This window comes from Diabrotica virgifera, chromosome 8 (genome assembly GCF_917563875.1).
Source record: "Diabrotica virgifera virgifera chromosome 8, PGI_DIABVI_V3a".
Classification (NCBI taxonomy): domain Eukaryota; kingdom Metazoa; phylum Arthropoda; class Insecta; order Coleoptera; family Chrysomelidae; genus Diabrotica; species Diabrotica virgifera.
The window spans coordinates 30041606-30062623 of record NC_065450.1 but is presented as its reverse complement, the minus strand read 5'-3'; the positions used below and the strand labels follow the sequence as shown (position 1 = coordinate 30062623).

The 21018-nt window shown below is 34.7% G+C and overlaps 1 protein-coding gene across 3 annotated transcripts in view; it reads left to right on the top strand.

Annotated features, from left to right (window-relative positions):
* The window catches only part of LOC126889850 (zinc finger protein 235-like), a 204985-nt gene that overhangs the window by 17859 nt on the left and 166108 nt on the right, over positions 1–21018 (top strand). Inside the window, exon 2 of one of the 3 annotated variants that reach the window (XM_050658540.1) lies at positions 10920–13030. The exons of the other annotated variants lie outside the window; for them this stretch is intronic. Within the exon in view, the coding sequence (XP_050514497.1) occupies positions 10920–12070 (1151 nt within the window). The 3' untranslated portion in view covers positions 12071–13030. Of the gene's footprint in view, positions 1–10919; positions 13031–21018 lie in introns of those variants that run through there. 3 annotated transcript variants of the gene reach the window in all.

The window sequence follows — 21018 nt, the reverse complement described above, 5'->3', positions numbered from 1 at the left end:
TATGAATATTTCCTCTACACTAAGAATTGAGATAGATCCTGAACAAGAAATAACGGATCTAAAAAGAATAGGAAAGCAAGATGGCCAAAACATAAAAACAGACCTATACTGATTTAAATGAGGAGTGAAACTAAGAGAACAGATGTACTAAAAGGGTCCAAATATCTTAAAGGAACAAAAATATATAAGTGAAGACTTCTCAAAGCAAATAATCGCCGAAAGAAAACAACTCACGGAGCATATGAAAATAGCAAGAGAGGAAGGACACCTGGCACATTTAACTGGAACTCTGGCGGTCTTATGAATATTTTCTCTACACTAAGAATTGAGATAGACCCCGAACAAGAAATAACGTATCTAAAAGAATAGGAAAGCAAGATGGCCAAAACATAAAAAACAGACCTATACTGATTTAAATGAGGAGCGAAACTAAGAGAACAGATGTACTGAAATGGTCCAAATATCTTAAAGGAACAAAAATATATATAAGTGAAAACTTTTCAAAGCAAATAATCGCCGAAAGAAAATAACTCACGGAGCATATGAAATTAGCAAGAGAGGAAGGATACCTGGCACATTTAAGATACAATACATTATGGATAAACGGAAAAAGGTATTCACTCGATCAACTTCAAAGCGAAAACATAAACGAACCGGCAAAAGAAATATGTCCACTGAAAGATCAGTCTATATAAATTTTATAAGAATTTGTATCCAGGCGAAGGACCAGGATTGTCCGCACGCCACTGGACAAAAATCAGGAATGTTAGCAGTTTTTTGGTGCATTATTAAATTAATAAGTTAATATAGATTAATATTATATTAAGATTATAGACTAATAATTCCTAGAATTCTGCTAAGAATCTCCTAAGTAGATTTTAGATATCATAAGAATTAAACCTTTATTGGGACCGTGCAAGTTCGGCAAAGCGACACCTATTTCTACGCTGTGCAACTTTATTCGCACTTTTAATTATATTGGCCAATTATATTAGTCCTGGTTACTGGATAATTGTCAAGACCATAGTCCAAAAAAATAATAAGAAAAAATAAGATTCAGGTTATGTTATTAAAACGTAAACAATTGTATGTAGTAAATAAAATTAGTTATTAAAATGCAGTACTGCAAGCAAAATACCATTAATTAAATTTACGTTTATATAATAATTGCATATCATATCAATATTGTGGAGCAACATATAATTTTTCTTCTTCAATGAAAGTAGATATGAAATTACGTCAATTACGGTGTGCAAGTACTTGCACACCGCGAATTGGTGTTTATCTCAATATGTATAAAATGTGACTTTCCTTGTTTTTCTCTTGTACTCTTCAAATAAAGTTTTCACTTCAAAAATTTATTTCGCCGAAGCGATGACGCTCTAAATTCAAAACTTTTTCCCCATCTAAATGGTGCACAAAGTCCCTAAAGAAGTTTTCGCTTCAAAAATTTATTTCGCCGAAGCGATAACGGTCGCTAATTCAATAAATTTTCCCCACCTAAAAAGTGCACAACGTCCCTAAAGAAGTTTTCACTTCAAAAATTTATTTTGCTGAAGCTATGATGGTCACGATGACGGTCGCTAATTCAATAGATTTTCCCCATCTAAAAGAAGTTTCTAAAGACGTTTTCACTTCAAAAAGTGTTTTCGCCGAAGCGATGACGCTCGTAAATTCAATACTTTTACGCATCTAAATAGTGCACAACGTCCCTAAGGAAGTTTTCATTTCAAAAATTTATTACGCCGAAGCGATGATGGTCGCGATGACGGTGGCTAATTCAATAGCTGTTCCCCATCTAAAAAGTGCACGTCCCTAAAAATGTTTTCACTTCAAAAATTTATTTAGCCGAAGCGATGCGCTCGTAAATTAAATACTTTTCCCCATCTAAATGGTGCACAACGTCCCTAAAGAAGTTTTCCCTTCAAAAATTTATTTCACCGAAGCGATGATGGTCGCTAATTCAATACTATACAATACGCTAATATAGTATTCGCTAATACAATAATATACGTACAAAATTTATTTCGTCGAAGCGATGACAGTCGCGAAATCAATCCTTTTTCCCCATCCCAAAATAGATTTTTCATTTATTTTAAATTTAAATACTTCTAAACAATTTATATATACATTCATATAATAAATATACGTACAAAATTTATTTCGCCGAAGAGATGACGGTCGCGAAATAAATCCTTTTTCCCATCCTAAAATAGGTTTTACATTTATTTTAAATTTAAATACTTCTATACAATTTATATATACATACACATAATAAATATACGTACAACATTTATTTCACCGAAGAGATGACGGTCGCGAAATAAATCCTTTTTCTTCAACCAAAAATAGGTTTTACATTTATTTTAAATTTAAGTACGTGTATACAATTTATATATATACACTCATACACATAATATATACATAAGCGGTGGCGGTCGCGAATTCAATGCTTTTCCCCTATACAAAAATCGCACAACGTCTCTAAAGAAGTTTTCACTTCAAAAAGCGAAGTAAAAGAAAAACTAACAGGATAAGAATAGGAACATGGAATATTAAGACTTTATTAAGAGCAGGGAAAATGGAAGAGCTGGCGAATGAGACGGAAAAGTACAAGATCGAAATCTTAGCGCTACAAGAAATTCGATGGAAAGATCAAGGAGCAATAGTAAAAAAGGAGATACCAACAAGGACATAATTAGCCTTCCTAATTAGCAGCAAACTAAGGGACAAGGTGATAGATTTCAAAGCAATATGTGGAAGATTATCTTATGTCAGAATAAAGAACAAACAATCTAATTTAACATTCATTAATGCATATGCTCCCACCGAGACTGCGAAAGAAGAAGACAAAAACAATTTTTACGAGAAACTCAAAGAGATATATGCAAATATACCCAAGAATGACATATTAATTTTACTAGTTGATTTCAATGATAGGAAAGAAAGATATAAACAAGGACGTCGCTGGTAAGGAAACTCTCCGCACAATTACGAATACTAATGGGAGAATGCTTTGTAACCTAGCAACAGTAACAGACACATTTATAATGAGCACACACTTCAAACACAAAAAAGAACATAAGGTAACATGGCTAGTACGAGGATCAACTGGAACGTAAGGAAACTACATAGATTCGGATACTGTTCAGAAAGATTATTCTAAAGAGTTTGAAGCAAATTTAAAAGTTTCTAACCCTAATAACATAGAGGAAACGTGGAAAGAAATAAAGGGTCACATTTCGATAGCAGCAAAAAAAGTAATAAGTTACAAAGAAATAAAAAGGCAAAAAGAATGGTATGACGAAGACTGCGAAACAGCAACCTTCCTCGATGGAAGGACATAGCCAGACAGGCAAAGACCCATCCAGGGTTATGATGCCAAAAGAAGAAGAAGAAGAAGAAGTGGAGTACGACAAGGCGACTCTCTATCAACGTCACTATTTAATGTCGCCATAGAAGGAACAATAACAGCTACAGAAATAAGAGGTACAATTATAACATCGACGTCGCAACTCAGGGTTGCAAAAAACGTTTTTTGTCAATTATTATTAATTACCAGGCAAAGTGTGTACCCTTTAAACCATATATGTTTTCTAAACATTTAACTGAGAATGTAATACCATAGACATGGTGGGGTTCTATGAAAAGTATAAATACTACAGGATTGGAACTTGCTCAACATCTCCACACAGCTAATGCATCCTCAGCCAACATAAAAAGACTATTTTCCTCAACATACGATTTATCATTCCAAACTACGTAATCAGCTAGGCAACGTCAAGGCTGCTAAGTTGGTTTCAATTTTTAAAGAGCTTAATTTCATCAGTGATGACGTGACTGATCAGATATCAGATCGATAATTTTAGATTACAAGATTACTATGAGACTGGATCAGTTTTGAGAAATTTATTAACTCTTTATATGCAAAATATTTTAAGTTTTCCAATTTTTGTTACGTTCCCTTTATTAATAAATAAATAATATGTATGTTAAAAAGTTTGTATAATGTATTTGAGAATTGTTTTCATATTTATTTATTATATTAATAAAGAAAATGAAAAACAACGCTTATTTAATTTAAGCGTTTTAAACTGTTTAAAAAAAACTGTTTTAACACTAGAAAGTCTGGCTTAGCATACCTACCTAGAAAGCCTGAAGGGATAATTTTGGCCCCACATTCTTTAGTCAATTAAAACTCAGTTTAAAGAAATTAAATCTACTCTAGACAATAGAATCTGATTTTATTTTTTACTTTCATTGTTTAACACATTCGCTGCCTATCAAAAACATTCGGAACACCATACAGTTTGCAGTTTTTGATATTTGCCACACATTGCCTTGTTACAGCCGTGGCAATAATTGGAAGTATGATTTCCTTTACAAAATATTTTCAACTAATATTTGTTTCGTTTTTGGATAATAACAGTGATAATTGTTGGTTGACCTGGTGTTGCGCTAGGCGTAGTTCCAGATTTCGGGAAGCAAGGGATGGGGCCCATAATTCTTCACATAGACGAATAATATTTACTCGCAAATAATCTGAGAAGTGCTGAAAAGTGAAAAAACCTTGTATAACTAAAGTTACTTAGAATTAGTCAGTTAGTCCACTTCCGGCCTTATTTTGAACGGTAAATTTAGTAAATAAAGACGAAGAATAAACTTACGAAGACTGAGTCTACTTCCAGTTATTTCTTTATAAATAATCCATGCATTTATTGCTTCCAAGTCAAGAGTATTATAAAACACGTACATAGGCCATCGTCTTGAAGTTTCTTTTGTAGTATAAAGACGCGTCATTTGGTCCTCTACACCAACAATTGTATCTTTATGTTCACTTGTGTTCACCGTCGTCGTTGGGCCATCGAGGTGTAAACATCGTTAAAGCGCTCCGAAAAACCGGTGATTAAGAATTCTAATTATCTTATCAACAACAATAAAAAAAACCCATTAGCAATAAGTGAGAAAAACAAAACAATATGTTCCCTTCGGGGAATCTTATTGGGTTCAGAAATGGACAACCAGTTTATCAACAACAAAACATACAGAGTGATCCAATAAATTTACAAATACCACAAGCAACCAATAACCAACTACAGTGGCAGCCAACAATGATGAAGCAACCAGAAAATGCAATGAACATGAATATGCCAACTATGCAACAACAGTATCATACAACTCCTATACAGACAGTAAATACCAACCAGTTCAGCTCTCAACCAGTTCAGCAGCAAATGCCGACATCAAGTAAAAATAGTGCAAATATCGAAGACAGAGAAACTCACTATATGACATCAACCAGCGAAGATGAAGAAGAAAATCAGACAAACAGTAAAAACGCTTGGCAAGTCATGGGAAGCAATAAAAGAAAGAAAATACATAACAACAAACCAAATCCAAGCGAAATTGAAACAGGTAACCGATTCCAACCGCTGTCGAAAGAAACAGAAGAAAATATTGGAAACGTCGAAACCAACAAAATACCAAAACCTCCACCAATATTTGTACACGGGGTACAGGATTTCAAAGAGATGACAAAGCAATTAGAGGAAATAGCCAAAAAAGAAGAATACCAGACAAAAAGTTTAATAAACAACGTTGTCAAAATAAATTGTGAAACACCAGAAATATACCGAAAATTGGTTAAGGAGTTCAAGGAAAAAAATATATACCATCACACGTACCAACTAAAAGAAGAACGAGCCTACAGAATCGTGATCAGATACTTACATCACTCAACCAATACTGATGACATAAAAAGTGAGCTATCTCAGTTAGGGCACAAAGTGAGAAACATAGTTAATGTAAAACAACAAAAAACCAAAGAACCACTTAATCTCTTCTTTGTAGATTTAGAACCCGCGCAAAACAACAAAGATGTCTATAATATAACAGGCCTACAGAACAGAGTAGTACACATAGAACCTCCACGAACTCAAAAAAACAGTATAATACAGTGCATGAGATGCCAACAATATGGACATTCCAAATCATATTGTAATAAACCATACGTCTGTGTAAAATGCGGAGGCTCACACAATACCACCACGTGCAAAAAGTCAAAGGAGACGCCAGCCATATGTGCGTTATGCAATGGAGGCCACCCAGCCAATTACAAGGGATGTGATCACTATAAGAAACTTACCAAAGGAAGCAATAAAAACAATGGAGAGCATCAAAACCCATCAGCAATCTACACAAATGATATATACACAAGAAACACACAACAACTATCCAATCCACTGCCCCAGGGCATGAGCTATGCTGAAGTAACTAAACGCAACCAAACAGAAGATACAACCACTGTGTTAAACAAGTTTTTGGAAGAATTCAAGAATCTATTCAACCAACTAATCCAACAAAATAGCATGGTCCTCAACATGCTTACCATGCTTATGAACAAAATGAAATAAATGGCTAAGTTTCTTCGAATAGCCCAATGGAATGCCAACGGCCTTCCAAGCCATACAGAAGAAGTGAAAATATTTCTAGACATAAATAAAATTGACATATTTTTAATTAGTGAAACACACTTCACAAACAGAACTTATTTTAACATACCTAAATATAAACTATATCATACTGAGCATCCTGACGGCACAGCCCACGGAGGTACAGCAATACTCATCAAAGAAAATATTAAACATCATGAACTACTGAAGTACAAAGAAGAACACATACAAGCAACGACAGTAAGCGTTGAAGCACTTCCATATAATGTCAACGTAACAGCTGTGTACTGCCCTCCTCGCCATAATCTAAAACGAGAACACTATGAAGAATTTTTCCAAACTTTAGGACCAAAATTCATTGCTGGGGGAGATTACAACAGCAAGCATACCTTGTGGGGGTCACGACTTATAACAACAAAAGGCAGAGAACTGGCACATGTTATACAAAATAAGAATTACTCATTTATCTCAACGGGAACACCAACATACTGGCCGACCGATCCCAACAAAAAACCAGATTTATTGGACTTCTTCATAACAAACGGTATCGGTATAACTTATACAGATATAACACCAAGCTATGACCTAACTACTGACCATAGCCCAATAATAGCAACGGTAAGTACAACAGTTATCACTAAAAAACCAAAACTCCACCTGCACAACAATAAAACAAACTGGGACACTTACCGACAAATAATTCACGATACTATCGAAATAACAACGAGGCTGAAAAAACCGGAAGAAATAGAAGAGGACTATAACAAATTTATAAACATACTACAGTATGCAGCTAAATCAGCTACCCCACAAAGTAGTCCCAACAGAAACATAAGTAATATACCTTTAGAAATAAAAAAACTGGTAGCTGAAAAAAGAAAGGCCAGATCTGCATGGCAACGAACACACACACCAGACAGCAGAACAAGATACAATCGCATCAGCAACAAATTAAAATCAAAGCTGCAAGAAGTCAAAAATGAGTCATTTACGAATTATATCACCAATCTTTCAAGACAAGACAACTCTATATGGAAGCCCATAAAAAGTAAGAGAAAGCCAATAACAGCATTACCTCCAATACGTAAAAATTCAACACCACCAGGACCATGGGCAAAAAGTGATAAAGAAAAGGCTGACCTATTTGCCGAGTATTTAGCAGAAGTTTTTACTCCACTAAATGACGACCAAGTACCAGAAGCGAACCAAATATTAGAAGAACCACTACAGATACAGGACCGAATAAAACTATTTACTCCAAAAGAAATTAGAGACGTAATTGCCACCCTAAACCCAAAGAAGGCACCAGGCGAAGATCTGATAACCGCAAAAATGTTAAAAGAAATACCCAAAAAGGGCATAGTTAAACTACTGCACATATTCAATGCAATACTTAGATGTGACTACTGGCCCAAAGCACTCAAAATTGGACAAATAATTATGATACCAAAGCCTGGCAAAAACCCTCTAGATGTCTCATCATATAGGCCTATCAGCTTATTACCAACAATCTCCAAGTTGCTTGAAAGACTTATCCTAAACAGAATAAATGCAGAAATAAATCCACAAAATTGGATCCCAGATCATCAGTTCGGATTTCGACAAAGCCATTCAACGATACAACAATGCCATCGCATAGTCAACGCCATTAACCAGTCACTTGAAAATCAGCAGTACTGCACAGCAGCCTTTATAGACATCAGTCAGGCTTTTGACAAAGTCTGGCATCCAGGCTTGTTATGCAAAATAAAAAGAATTCTTCCAGCAAGTTACTACAACCTACTGAGAGCCTACCTACACGAACGGCAGTTTAAAGTAAAAGTTAATGAAGAAGTCTCGGAATACAAGCCTATTCACTCTGGCGTACCACAAGGGAGCATACTAGGACCATTATTGTACATACTATATACATATGACTTGCCTACAAATGATAAAACAACCATCGGGACATTTGCAGACGACACTGCTATTTTTGCCAAGCATGACGATCCTATTGCAGCAACACAAAATCTCCAAGAGCATCTAAACTCACTTGAAATATGGCTGAAGAAGTGGAAGTTTAAGGTAAACGAAACAAAATCATCCCATATAACATTCACTCTCCGGACTGGAACCTGCCCACCAGTAACCATCAATCAAATAAAAATACCACAAAGTAATCAAGTCAAATATCTAGGGCTACACTTTGACAATAAACTCAACTGGAAACACCATATAACAAAGAAAAGAATGCAACTTGACCTAAAAACCAAAGAACTTTACTGGCTCATTGGAAGAAATTCCCATCTTTCAATAGAAAACAAATTGCTAATATATAAAGCAGTGATAAAGCCAATCTGGACTTATGGCATTGAACTGTGGGGCTGTGCTAGCAAATCCAATACTGTGATTATCCAGAGAGCGCAATCCAAGATACTTCGAGCAATAGTTAATGCACCATGGTATGTATCAAACCAAACTCTACACACAGATCTAAAAATTCCATATGTAACCGAAGTCATCCGAGAAAACAACAGAAAACACCACAACAAACTAGAAGACCATCCTAATCCACTACTTCATCCACTACTGCAACCTGTCCACAATAGAAGACTAAGAAGAAGCTGGCCCTCCGACCTAAGAGGTAACTGAGGAAACATCGCTGGATGTTTACCTCTCCACGTCACCACATTTACAATAATTTAATTTAATGTAAGACCAACAAATTGACTTATAGATGTTTGTTTTATATCTGATTGTCAATAAAGGGAGATAATAAAAAAAAAAAAAAACTTGTGTTCACCAACAATTGTATCTTTATTACGTAGATGATCAGTACCAGTATAAGGGTAACCATTTATAATAAACATACATACATATTTAATTTTACCCATCCGACAGGAATTTAAAAGGCTCGTCGAATTTCCCAGAAAACGATAATATCTTACACAGGGCCAATTTGGCCCTTTTAGACTTCTATGGTAGATTTGTTAGAAAAACCAGTTAATAAATTTAGTAAACAATATTTTTTTGTGTTAAATAAGGCTTTGTATCAAAATATTAAAAGTCGTAAAATATCAAATTATTATTGCCTCAAATAAATGAATTACAATAACTTCAAATCGCAACAGGGGTCAAATTGGCTCCTTCGACTTTCTAGTATTTAACATAAACAAATGCTTAAAACATGTTTAAAACAAAATGTTTAAAACGAAACAACCCTGTAACGCAACTTGTGGCGTATGCTGACGACATACCATTAGTTAGCAGAAACCTAAAAAGTTTAAAGGAAGAATTTACGAAGTTATGCAAGGAAGCATCCAAAGGGGGTTTAGAAATACATCAAAACAAAACAAAATACCTAATATCCTCAAGAAAAAAAATCCAGTTAATGTGACAAGTTTAAATATTGGTGAATATGAGTTCGAAAAGGTAGAACATTTTAAATATCTTGGAGTCTCAGTTAATGGAACTAATGATAGAAGCATCGTAATTAATGAAAGAATCCATGCAGGAAACAGAACCTACTGGAAATACAATAACTTCTTCAGAGATAAGCTTACTCAGAATACTAAACTGAAAATTTACAAAGCAGCAATTAGACCAGTAATCACATATGGTGCTGAAGTAATGTGTCTGACACAGAAAGAGGAAGAAAGATTGAGGATCCTAGAGAGGAAAATAATTCGGAGGATAGCAGGCCCACTAAACTTAGGTAATAATTAATTTAGAAAACTCATGAACCACGAAGTAAGAGAACTTCTGAAAGGAGAAGACTTCGTTAGATTTATCAAGGCACAGAGACTCAGATATGAAGGCTCAGGATTCTGCCTGATATTCTCCTAGAAACGTTTCGGTATAAGGCTTCAATGGCTCGTGCAAAATGTTTGACAATATCTTGTATGCTGTATTTAGGGAAATTATTCCGCGGTAATTATTGCATTCCAGTTGGTTTCCCTTTTTGTGTAACGGGCATATTAAGCCTAAGCTCCATTCTTCGGGCATTTGCTTCTCAGACCAAATTGTACAAACAATTTCTCGCATCATCTTGGAGATCTGCTCCCCACCGAGCTTAAATGACTGCTAGGATGCCATCGCTGCCTGGGGTTTTGTGGTTCCTTAGTTTTTCTACACATATTTTCACTTCTTCTACCGAGGGGGGTTTCACGAGTTCCTCAGTTCGGTATTCCAGCTCTATGTTGTTAGCAGGTTCCCCTTCGAGCAATTCTCGAAAGTGCCCTACCCATCGTAACAGGATATCCTCTTTGTTGGTAAGTAAGTTACCTTCCTTATCATTACAATATGAAGTTGATTCTCGGTTTGGATTCGTTTCTAATAATATTTATTTGATGATAGAACTTTCTTGTTTCTCCGTGACTGATATGCCTTTCGAGCCGTTCTAATATGTCATTTTCCGAGCCTCGTCTCTTTTTTCGGTGTATTCTTTTGACAACTCAAATTTTCATATATAGTTTATTTGTATTTTAGGTTATCTCCAAGACGAGCACAAAATGGAAGTTAAGGAGACACTAATTGAAGATTCATCTTACGAAGGAAATTATATAACACAACACGCTGAAGGGAAAACATCAAATAAAAATACGAAAGTTGCGACTGCACAAAGGCCGTACAAGTGTGAAATTTGTTTAAAACAGTTTCCTACTCCAAGTCATTTGAAAATACATATGAGAGTACATACTGGGGATAAACCTTTCAAGTGTGAAATTTGTTTTAAGGAGTTTAGCCAAGCAGGTACTTTGAAAAGACATTTGAGAAGCCATACTGGAAAAAAACCCTTCAAGTGTGAACTTTGTTTTAAACAGTTTACTGAAGCAACTAGCTTAAAAAAACATTTGAGAGTGCATACTGGGGATAAACCTTACAACTGTGAAATTTGTTTAAAACAGTTTAGTAGTTCAAGTAATTTGAAATCACACTTGAGAATGCACACTGGGGAACAACCTTACAAGTGTGAAATTTGTTTCAAACAATTTTCTCAATCAAGATCATTGAAGATACACTTGACAGTGCACACTGAGGAAAAACCGTACAAATGTGAAATTTGTTGTAAGCAGTTTAGAAGAGCAGATGACTTGAAAATACATTTGAGAGTGCACACTGGGGAAAACCGTTACAAGTGTGAAACTTGTTTAAAACAGTGTAGTACTGCAAGTTTTTTGAAAAATCATTTACAGACGCACACTGGAGAAACACCTTATAAGTGTGAAACTTGTTTTAAGCTGTTTACTACATTAAGTTATTTGAAAAAACATTTGAAGGTGCACACTGGGGAAAAACCTTACAACTGTGAAATTTGTTTTAAGCAATTTCGTGAAAAAGATTCTTTAAAAAAACATTTGAGAGTGCACACTGGGGAACAACCTTACAAGTGTGAAGTTTGTTTTAAGCAGTTTTCTCATAAAAATAATTTGAAAATACATTTTAGAGTACACTCTGGGGAAAAACCTTACAAGTGCAAAATTTGTTTAAAACAGTTTACTACAGCAGGTAACTTAAAACTGCATTCTGTAATGCATAGTAGCGAAAAACCTTACAAGTGCGAAATATGTTGTAAGCAGTTTAGTAGAGCAGATGAATTGCAAAATCATTTGATAGTACACGCTGGGGATAAACCTTGAGTCATACCCTGTTTGAAATTCACGACAGATACTGGCAACGACTCCATGATGTCCGTACTTTCGTCCGTTTGCGAAAATGAAATAGAACTGAGCTTTCATAGTTTTTGCCGACAAGTTTTTGGTCTAATGGCCAGTAACCAAATCGACAAAGAGACTTGTTTGCTTTGCGTGGACAATGGAGACAGGGCCATAACTACCATTGGGGCAACCGGGGCAGTGCTTGGGGCACCCAGCTAAGGGGGCCCCGCATTGGCGCCCTTATGGTTGGCCGTGCTTAGATTATAACGAGGCCAAATAAACTTTTCAAAGTGCTTTCAGTCAAATTCTACTTCGAGTTGTCCTGTTGTAACAAGTACACGGCATACTAATCAGACATGTTAATCATAAATCACAACAAGTTGTCTTCAACCTACCCTGATGTTTGTACAGCTTGTGTAATTTATCTGACCGTCCCTATAACTGTGGCCAATGCTGAGAGGTCGTATTCAAAATTAAAATTAATCAAGAATTATCAGTAGTAATTGCACAAGAGCTCTAAAATTCTATATTAATTTTAGAGATCGAGTGCAATTTGTTGCGATTATTTCATGAATAAAACTGTTCAAAACCAAAATGTTATTGTAATTTACTTATGTAAGTAGAAATTAGTACAATTAAACACACATGTTGTTCTGAAGCTATTATATAAGGTTGATTTCATGTCATCGAATGAACTATCTTTCAGTAAGTCGTCCCAGGAACGCAACTCATAAATATTGGCAAAATCATTTTAAAGTCTTCTACTTTAAAATGTATAATATATGTCTGAATTGCCAATATAAATGAGTCAGATTAAATAAATTAGAAGAATTTTTTTGCTTAGCAACAACATTTTTGTTTATTTTAGTAATATTTTGTATTTTGACAACGGCACCCGATTTGGGCGTCGAAACGTTAATAAAATTATATTTTTGATTTTAATTGTGGCTTATTTCCCATATAAATAGTTAATCATTAAACACACAGTTGTTATAAATATTAGACGCTTGAAAGTCATCACTTTTATAATTTTTAAAACATTAATTGTCATTAATGTCACTGAATGTATTTTTTCATAGCAACTAAGGGCATCTGACGTAATATACTTGACGACGGACAATTATCAAAAATTATCACTTTAATTTAGATTTCTGTAGCTTTCTATTGGTCAGAATCTCCTATGAATGAAATAATATTATGAATGAATTAATAATTCAATGGGACAAGACCGATTTAGCAGCTTAACACACTTTCTGTTGAAAATGCACGTGCCAAGAGGATCAACCTAGACAATGTCATTGAAGAGTTTGCCGCAATGAAAATAAGGAACGAGTTTTAATCGGGAAACTGTAGTACTTAATTCTAATGTCACTAGATAATGTAATTTTATTATAAATATATTATGTTAAAATGCTATCAAGGTTTCTATGCCTATAGGCAATATAACGCGAATACAAACCTACAGTCCGTACAATACACATACCGTTGCACGTCATTATCTACATCAGAAATCTAAGTTGACATTGTTGCCAAAGTATAAAAAATTCTTGAATTCATTTTAAGTCAAATATATCACATCATTTTTGCGAAAGTGTATACAACAAAACAAATTAATATTCAATGTAAATAAATAAAAAAAATGTGTGTGTACTTTGTACGCACGTAAGAAGTTATACTATTATATAATTTCAACGAAATAAATGTTGACTTCACAGTTAATTTGTATTTTATTTAAATATTAAACTAACTTTAATATTTACCTACCACTTTCAAAATTTTTTTATTAAAACAATACCAAAAATTATATAAAAAAATATAAATCGTCCGGGATTTGAACCAGGGACCTCTCGATCTCTGGTCCAATGCTCTACCAACGAAGCTATCAAGCCCTGTCTAGGTGACGTCTCGGATATAATTACACATCACGTTGACAAATAGATCAAGTGAATGATAAAAATGTTCTAATAGATACTTTATTATCTTACTCCCGAGGAAGACAAATCCAAAGATAGAAAATTATAATAAATAATACATTTATTAAAAACACTAATAATATATTCTTTTAATAACTTATTTGCGCTGATACATACACAACTTGAAAGATTAGCAACGAACTGCATACTGTCTGTGTGCGCATGCGCCCAGAATAATAAAATTTCACCCTCGCGCCTAAAGAAGTATAACTTCAAACACTTTAGAAATAGAAAACAAGAATTAAGTTATAATCTTACGTTAACATAATAAATATAATAAAACAAATACTTATAGGGCAGTCAATGAGAGCAAGAACAGGTTTTTGCCTCCGAATTCTATCCTACTGCATGGATTTTAATGAAATTTTAGGAATAGCCTGAAAATATCTCCTTATCCAAAGTCTACCCTATGCCGATGTGTGCTTTTGTCTTGGGGGCGGTTCCCACCCCTTCTCGGGGGTGGAAAATTTTTTGGTTTAACAACTACGGAAGTTGCTAGAGAACCTAATTCTAAGCAAAAACTGTTCTATAATTTTTTTTTCGAAAACTCAATACTTTTTAAATTATTCGTGGTTGAAAATTGGCCATTTTCATTGAAATATAACACCTTTTCAAACGGTTTTTTGCGAATACCTAAAAAACAATGCATCTAACTAAAAAAATTATATAAAACATTTTTGTAGCTCATAAAAAACAAAGAGATCAATCTCCTTCTTCAATCTTCTAGTTATAACACAAAAAGAGATATGGTGGGTAAAAAGAGTTTGTTTTTTTTTTGGTGCATGCTCAAATCAGTGTATTCAACTTGAAATAACATAGAAGCGGTCGATTTTAGATGTATAATGGTACCAATACCTTTTATTGTGCTTGAAAAGTCATTTCAAATAAGCAATATTAAATGTCCATTACATTCAAACTAAGCGAGATATGCTGCAAAAAATTGATGACTAACGAATTTTAAGAAAAAAATTGAGAAGTATATTTAACCCCTCATCCACAAGAATTTAAATGCATCGTTTTCCTTCTACAATACATTTTACTACAGTGTTATTTTTATGTTCAAAAAGTTGAGCGGGTTTAAAATGAATGGGTTATGAAAAAAATAAGATCAAATTATAGAGCGCATATTTAAATTTTCTTAAAAATCTTCCTTTTCTCCATGTAACTTGAAAATAATAAGAGATACTGTTATAAAAAATAAAATCAAAATGTTTATCTAGAAGAAACCCACATTTTTGTATGGCATCTTTTTTTTGGCATCTCTTATCATTTTCGAGTTACATGGAGAAATAGGAAGTCGAAAAAAACTCGAAAAAAAAAAAGTTTTTTTCGAGTTACATGGAGAAATAGGAAGTTATCCCGAAATAACCAAAGTACGTGCCTCCTAGCGTCGGGATACGGGCAACAATACATTGGCTTATAGGGCAGTCCTTACAGTAGGGATCCTGGCCTATACAGAAAAATGCAGGCGGGTGTGGGGTAATACTGCACTTTGGTTGCATTGGTGGTGTATTGGCTAAACGTGCAGGGCAGGGTATGGTGCTGATAGAAAAGGCATTCAGGCATCAAATATCCAAAAATCTTTTCAGGCCATAATAATGAAAAGACCTTCTCCAAACGCAGTAAAAACTTATACTGAAATGATGGCATCTCCTGAGGTAAAATGTTCCGGAAGTAAAATGAGCCTCCGTTCGGATCTCCGGGTGAGGACTATCTCAGGGGGAACACCATTGCAGGTTAGAAAAATCAGGATAGGGTCTTGGAATCTTGGTAGTCTTACAGGTAAGAGTCTGGAGTTAGTGGATGCGCTCAAACGAAGAAGAGTTCAAATTGCTTGTATTCAAGAAACTAGGTGGAAAGGACAAAGGGCGAAAGAAATAGGTGAAGGATACAAATTGTGGTATGTAGGGAGTAGTAACACTAGAAATGGAGTTGGTATAATTGCTGATAGTGAAATGAAAGGTAACGTAGTAGAAGTTGTAAGAACGAGTGATAGAATGATGTCAGTGAAATTTGTAATTGATAAAGAGGTATTGAATGTTGTTTGTGTGTATGCTCCCCAAACAGGTCTGGGTGAGAATGAAAGAAGAGCTTTCTATGATCAATTAGGAGACGTACTGAGTGATATTCCAGCAGAGGAGAAAGTTATAATAGGAGGTGATTTCAATGCACATGTGGGCCAAACCAAGACAGGATATGAAACAATACATGGGGGATTAGGCTTTGGAACTAGAAATGAAGCTGGAGATGACATGCTTGAATTAGCAACAGCATTGGATATGGCGATTGTTAACACATTCTTTAAAAAGAGAGAAACTCAACTTATTACCTACAAAAGTGGACAACATCAATCCCAAATAGACTACTTCATGATAAGGAAAGAAGACATACGTGAATGCAAGGACTGCAAGGTAATAGTGAGTGAGACAGTAAGCCAACAACATAAGCTGCTTGTTCTGGACATCGAAGTAAAAAGCGAAACTAAACAAAAATATCGGAGAGGACCACAAAAAATCAAATGGTGGCTGCTGAAAGATGAGAAAGAAGGTCTATTCAGGAGAAGAATAGTAGAAAAAATATGTTGGAACATGAAAGGAAGCCCTAATAAAATTTGGAGAAAAATGGCCAGTAGTATTAGAGAGACTGCTATTGAAATACTTGGGAAAACGTCAGGAAAAAAGTTTGAGGATAAAGAGACTTGGTGGTGGTCAAACGAAGTACAAGGAAAAATAAAAGAGAAGAGAAAATTATATAAAAAGTGGCAAGAAACCAGATCCGACACAGATCTTCAAAACTATATGGTGGCGAAAAAGGAAGCGAAAGTAGCAGTAGCAAAAGCCAAAGCAGAAGCGTATTCAAACCTATATGATCAACTTGATACCAGGGAAGGCGAAACGAAGATATATAAAATAGCCAAACAGAGAGCAAGGAAAGCAAAAGATTTTAATCAGATTAGATGTATCCGAGATGAAAATAATAAAATACTAGTTCACGAAAGGGAAGTCAAAAAGAGATGGAGAAAGTACTTTGACAGCTTATTAAATGAAGAATTTGACAGACAGCCTGTAGAGTCAACGGAGACAGTAGCAGCAATGGTCACCAAAATAACCAACGAGGAAGTGGCTCAAGCGCTTCAAAAAATAAAGAAAGGAAAAGCGGTAGGACCAGATGATATTCCTGGGGAAGTATGGAGAGCATTGGGAGAGACAGGAACAAGGTGGCTAGCAGGTCTATTTAATAGAATTATGGAAGTCGGACAAATGCCAGACGAATGGAGAAGCAGTATACTGGTACCTGTTTACAAAAACAAGGGAGATATACAACAATGTACAAACTACAGGGCTATAAAACTGCTTAGCCACACCATGAAAATATGGGAAAGAGTAATTGACAGACGGATACGTGAAGAGACCGAAATATCCGAGAATCAATTTGGCTTTATGCAGGGTAGATCAACAACAGATGCAATTTTCATTATAAGGCAGTTGATGGAAAAATACAGGAGTAAAGAAACAAACGCTCATATGGTATTCATTGATCTTGAGAAAGCATATGATAGAGTTCCTCGAGAGATTCTGTGGTGGGCACTCAATAAGAAAGGAGTCCCTGGTGAATATGTAAAGATTGTGAGGGATATGTATGAGGGAGTAACGACTAGTGTTAGGACAGGTGTGGGAGAGACTGATAAATTTCATGTGAAAGTAGGATTGCACCAAGGCTCTGTGCTTAGTCCGTATTTATTCTCATTAGTTTTGGACCAGATAACAGCGAAACTACAGGGTAACATTCCATGGTGCTTAATGTATGCTGATGATGTCGTGTTAGTAGGAAATAGTGAAAGAGACTTAGAACAAAAACTGGAACAGTGGAGACAAGCTCTGGAGGAAAAAGGTTTAAAACTTAGTAGGACAAAAACAGAGTATTTGGAATGTTCATTTAAAGATGGAGCTACTACAAATAAAATGGTATCTTTGGATGGTGAAATGATTGTGAAAAGCAATAGTTTTAAGTACCTAGGATCGGTATTACAGAGTAATGGAGAAATAGATGGAGATGCATGCAGTAGAATTAGGGCTGGATGGATGAAGTGGAAAGAAGCGAGTGGTGTGTTGTGTGACAGAAAAATTCCAATGAAGCTGAAGGGAAAATTCTATAAAACAGCCATAAGACCGGCTATGATGTACGGAACTGAATGTTGGGCAGTGAAAAAGAAAGAGGAACAACGAATGCATGTGGCGGAAATGAGAATGCTTAGATGGATGAGTGGAGTGACAAAGAAGGATAAAATTAGAAATGAGTATATTAGGGGAAGTCTAGGTGTGGCACCAATTGATGCCAAAATGAGAGAGCATAGGTTAAGATGGTTCGGTCATGTTCAACGTCGAGACGTTAATCACCCAATACGAAGAATAGCTGAAGTGCAGATTCCTGGAAGGAGTAGGAGAGGAAGACCAAAGAAGACCTGGGGGGAGGCGATAAGGCAGGACATGTTGGTAAAGGGGATTAACATTGATATGACCCAAGACAGAATTGTGTGGAGAAATGCAATTAGGGAAGCCGACCCCGCATAGGGATAAGGCAAAGAGAATGATGATGGAGAAATAGGAAGATTTTTAAGAAAATTTAAAAATGCGCTCAATAATTTATCTTATTTTTTTCAAAAACCATTCATTTTAAACCCGCCCAACTTTTTGAACATAAAAAGAACACTATAGTAAAATGTATTGTAGAAGGAAAACGATGCATTTAAATTCTTGTGGATGAGGGGTTAAATATACTTCTCATTTTTTTCTTAAAATACGTTAGTCATCAAATTTTTTACAGTTTATCTCGCATAGTTTGAATGTAATCGACATTTAATATTGCTTATTTTAAAGGTCTTTTCAAGCACAACAAAAGTTATTGGTAGCATTATACACCTAAAATCGACCGTTACTCTGTTATTTCAAGTTAAATACACTGATTTGAGCATGCACCAAGAAAACAAGTTTTTTTTCACTTACCATATCTCTTTTTGTGTTATAACTAGAAGATTCATGAAGGAAAGAATCTCTTTGTTATTTTATAAGCTACAAAAATGTTTTATATCGTTTTTTTTAGTTAGATGCATAGTTTTTAAGGTATTCGCAAAAAACCGTGTGAAAAGGTGTTATGTTTAAATGAAAATGGCCAATTTTCAACCAGGAATAACTCAAAAATATTGAGTTTTCGAAAAAAAAATTATAGAACAGTTTTTGCTTAGTATTAGGTTCTCTAGCAAGTTCTGTAGTTATTTAAGCAAAAAAATTTCCACCCCCGAGAAGAGGTGGGAACCGCCCCCAAGACAAAAGCACACATCGGCATAGGGTAGACTTTGTTTCTTGGGCTATTCCCTACTTACTGTGAAAATATCACGTAAATCAATGTAGTAGGATGGAATTCGGAGCCACATACCCTCATTGACTGCCCTATTATAGTAAAGAATAAAAACAAAAATATGAAGTGTCATCACTACAACTGTCAAATAAATGTTACCAATTTAGGCTAAAATGTTACCTTTGTTCGATCGCAGTTAGAATGTAATCCGAACAAGTGTGCTTTATAAAAGCGCTTTATATTCCACTTATACAAATTAAATGAAACAAGTTAGGCTATGTTTCTTTAAATGTATATTAATAGAAATCTTCAAATATTATTTCTACGCGTATATAATAAAATATGTCTAGTGGCTGTAATTCCAGTGTACTCGGCTAAATGATTCTAAAAATGAACAGACCTATCGCCTAAATATTTCGTGTTGGTATCATGTTACGTCACGGGCTATGACGCGGATGACGTGCAACGGTTGTATACTACATTCGCTCTCGCGAGATTTTTTTGACACATTTGGAATAGGAAACATACAACACAAAAATTCCTACCTCACACTATTAACTGCTAAAATCAACTCAAATCAACTTAATCTTTCATTAAAAAAAAGAAGAATTATTAGAAATAGTGGGAGTGTCTACTAATCTCATAAAATTTTGTGAAGTTTATTTCTACAAAATATTTTTATTTTGTACAATAAATAATTTTCTCATTTGTTATGAATACATTATAATGGTGTAAATAAATAATTATTGATTGGCCTAAGGTTTATGTTATTTTTATGTCTGTTTACTATTAATAATATTGGATATGAGCAGGTGCGTTGGTTTTGTAGTAATTTCCAGTCACTTCTGACAACTGAACTTTTCAAAAAAGAAATTACTAACGGAGATTACGAAAAACTGTCAAAGTTGAATGATATACTTATATCAGAGTTCTCTGAAAAAGCCGTTTAGTTGAGACAGAAAAAGTAATTCTGCAATAATTTTTGTCACGTAGCTGCAAGAACTATATTCCGAAGTTAATTCTGAGAAAATTTGGATAAAAATAGCTAATAATTTGGAATTTCAAATTTGATTGATTTTTTGACAAGGTAGTGGTGTCAGAATTTGAATTGCTGTCGGCTTTTGACGGTTTTAACGGTCTTCCTTGATCTAAAAGCTGCTTATGATAATATAGATATCTACCTTTTATATAGAAAAATGGCGGATTTAAAAATACCATATACATATAATAACCTAATTTTTGAATTCTTAAATAATAGAAATATTTATATCCGAGATAGGGAATACCAAATAATTGTACCCAACATCACTGATAAAGGGCTGGCTCAGGGATCGCCCCTGAGCCCACTACTATTCAACATATATACCAAAGCGCTACATGACATTATTCCATCTAATTTCAGGCTAATTCAATATGCAGATGATCTAGCCCTCATAACAGTTGGTGAAGATATAAATAATCTTATAAGATTAACTAATATATGTCTTACTCACATAACTCAATGGTTAACAGAAAATAAACTACCCTTGTCCCATGGTAAATCCTCTGCAACAACAAGAAAAACATCACCAATAATATTCCGTTAAAAATAGAGGAAGAGAT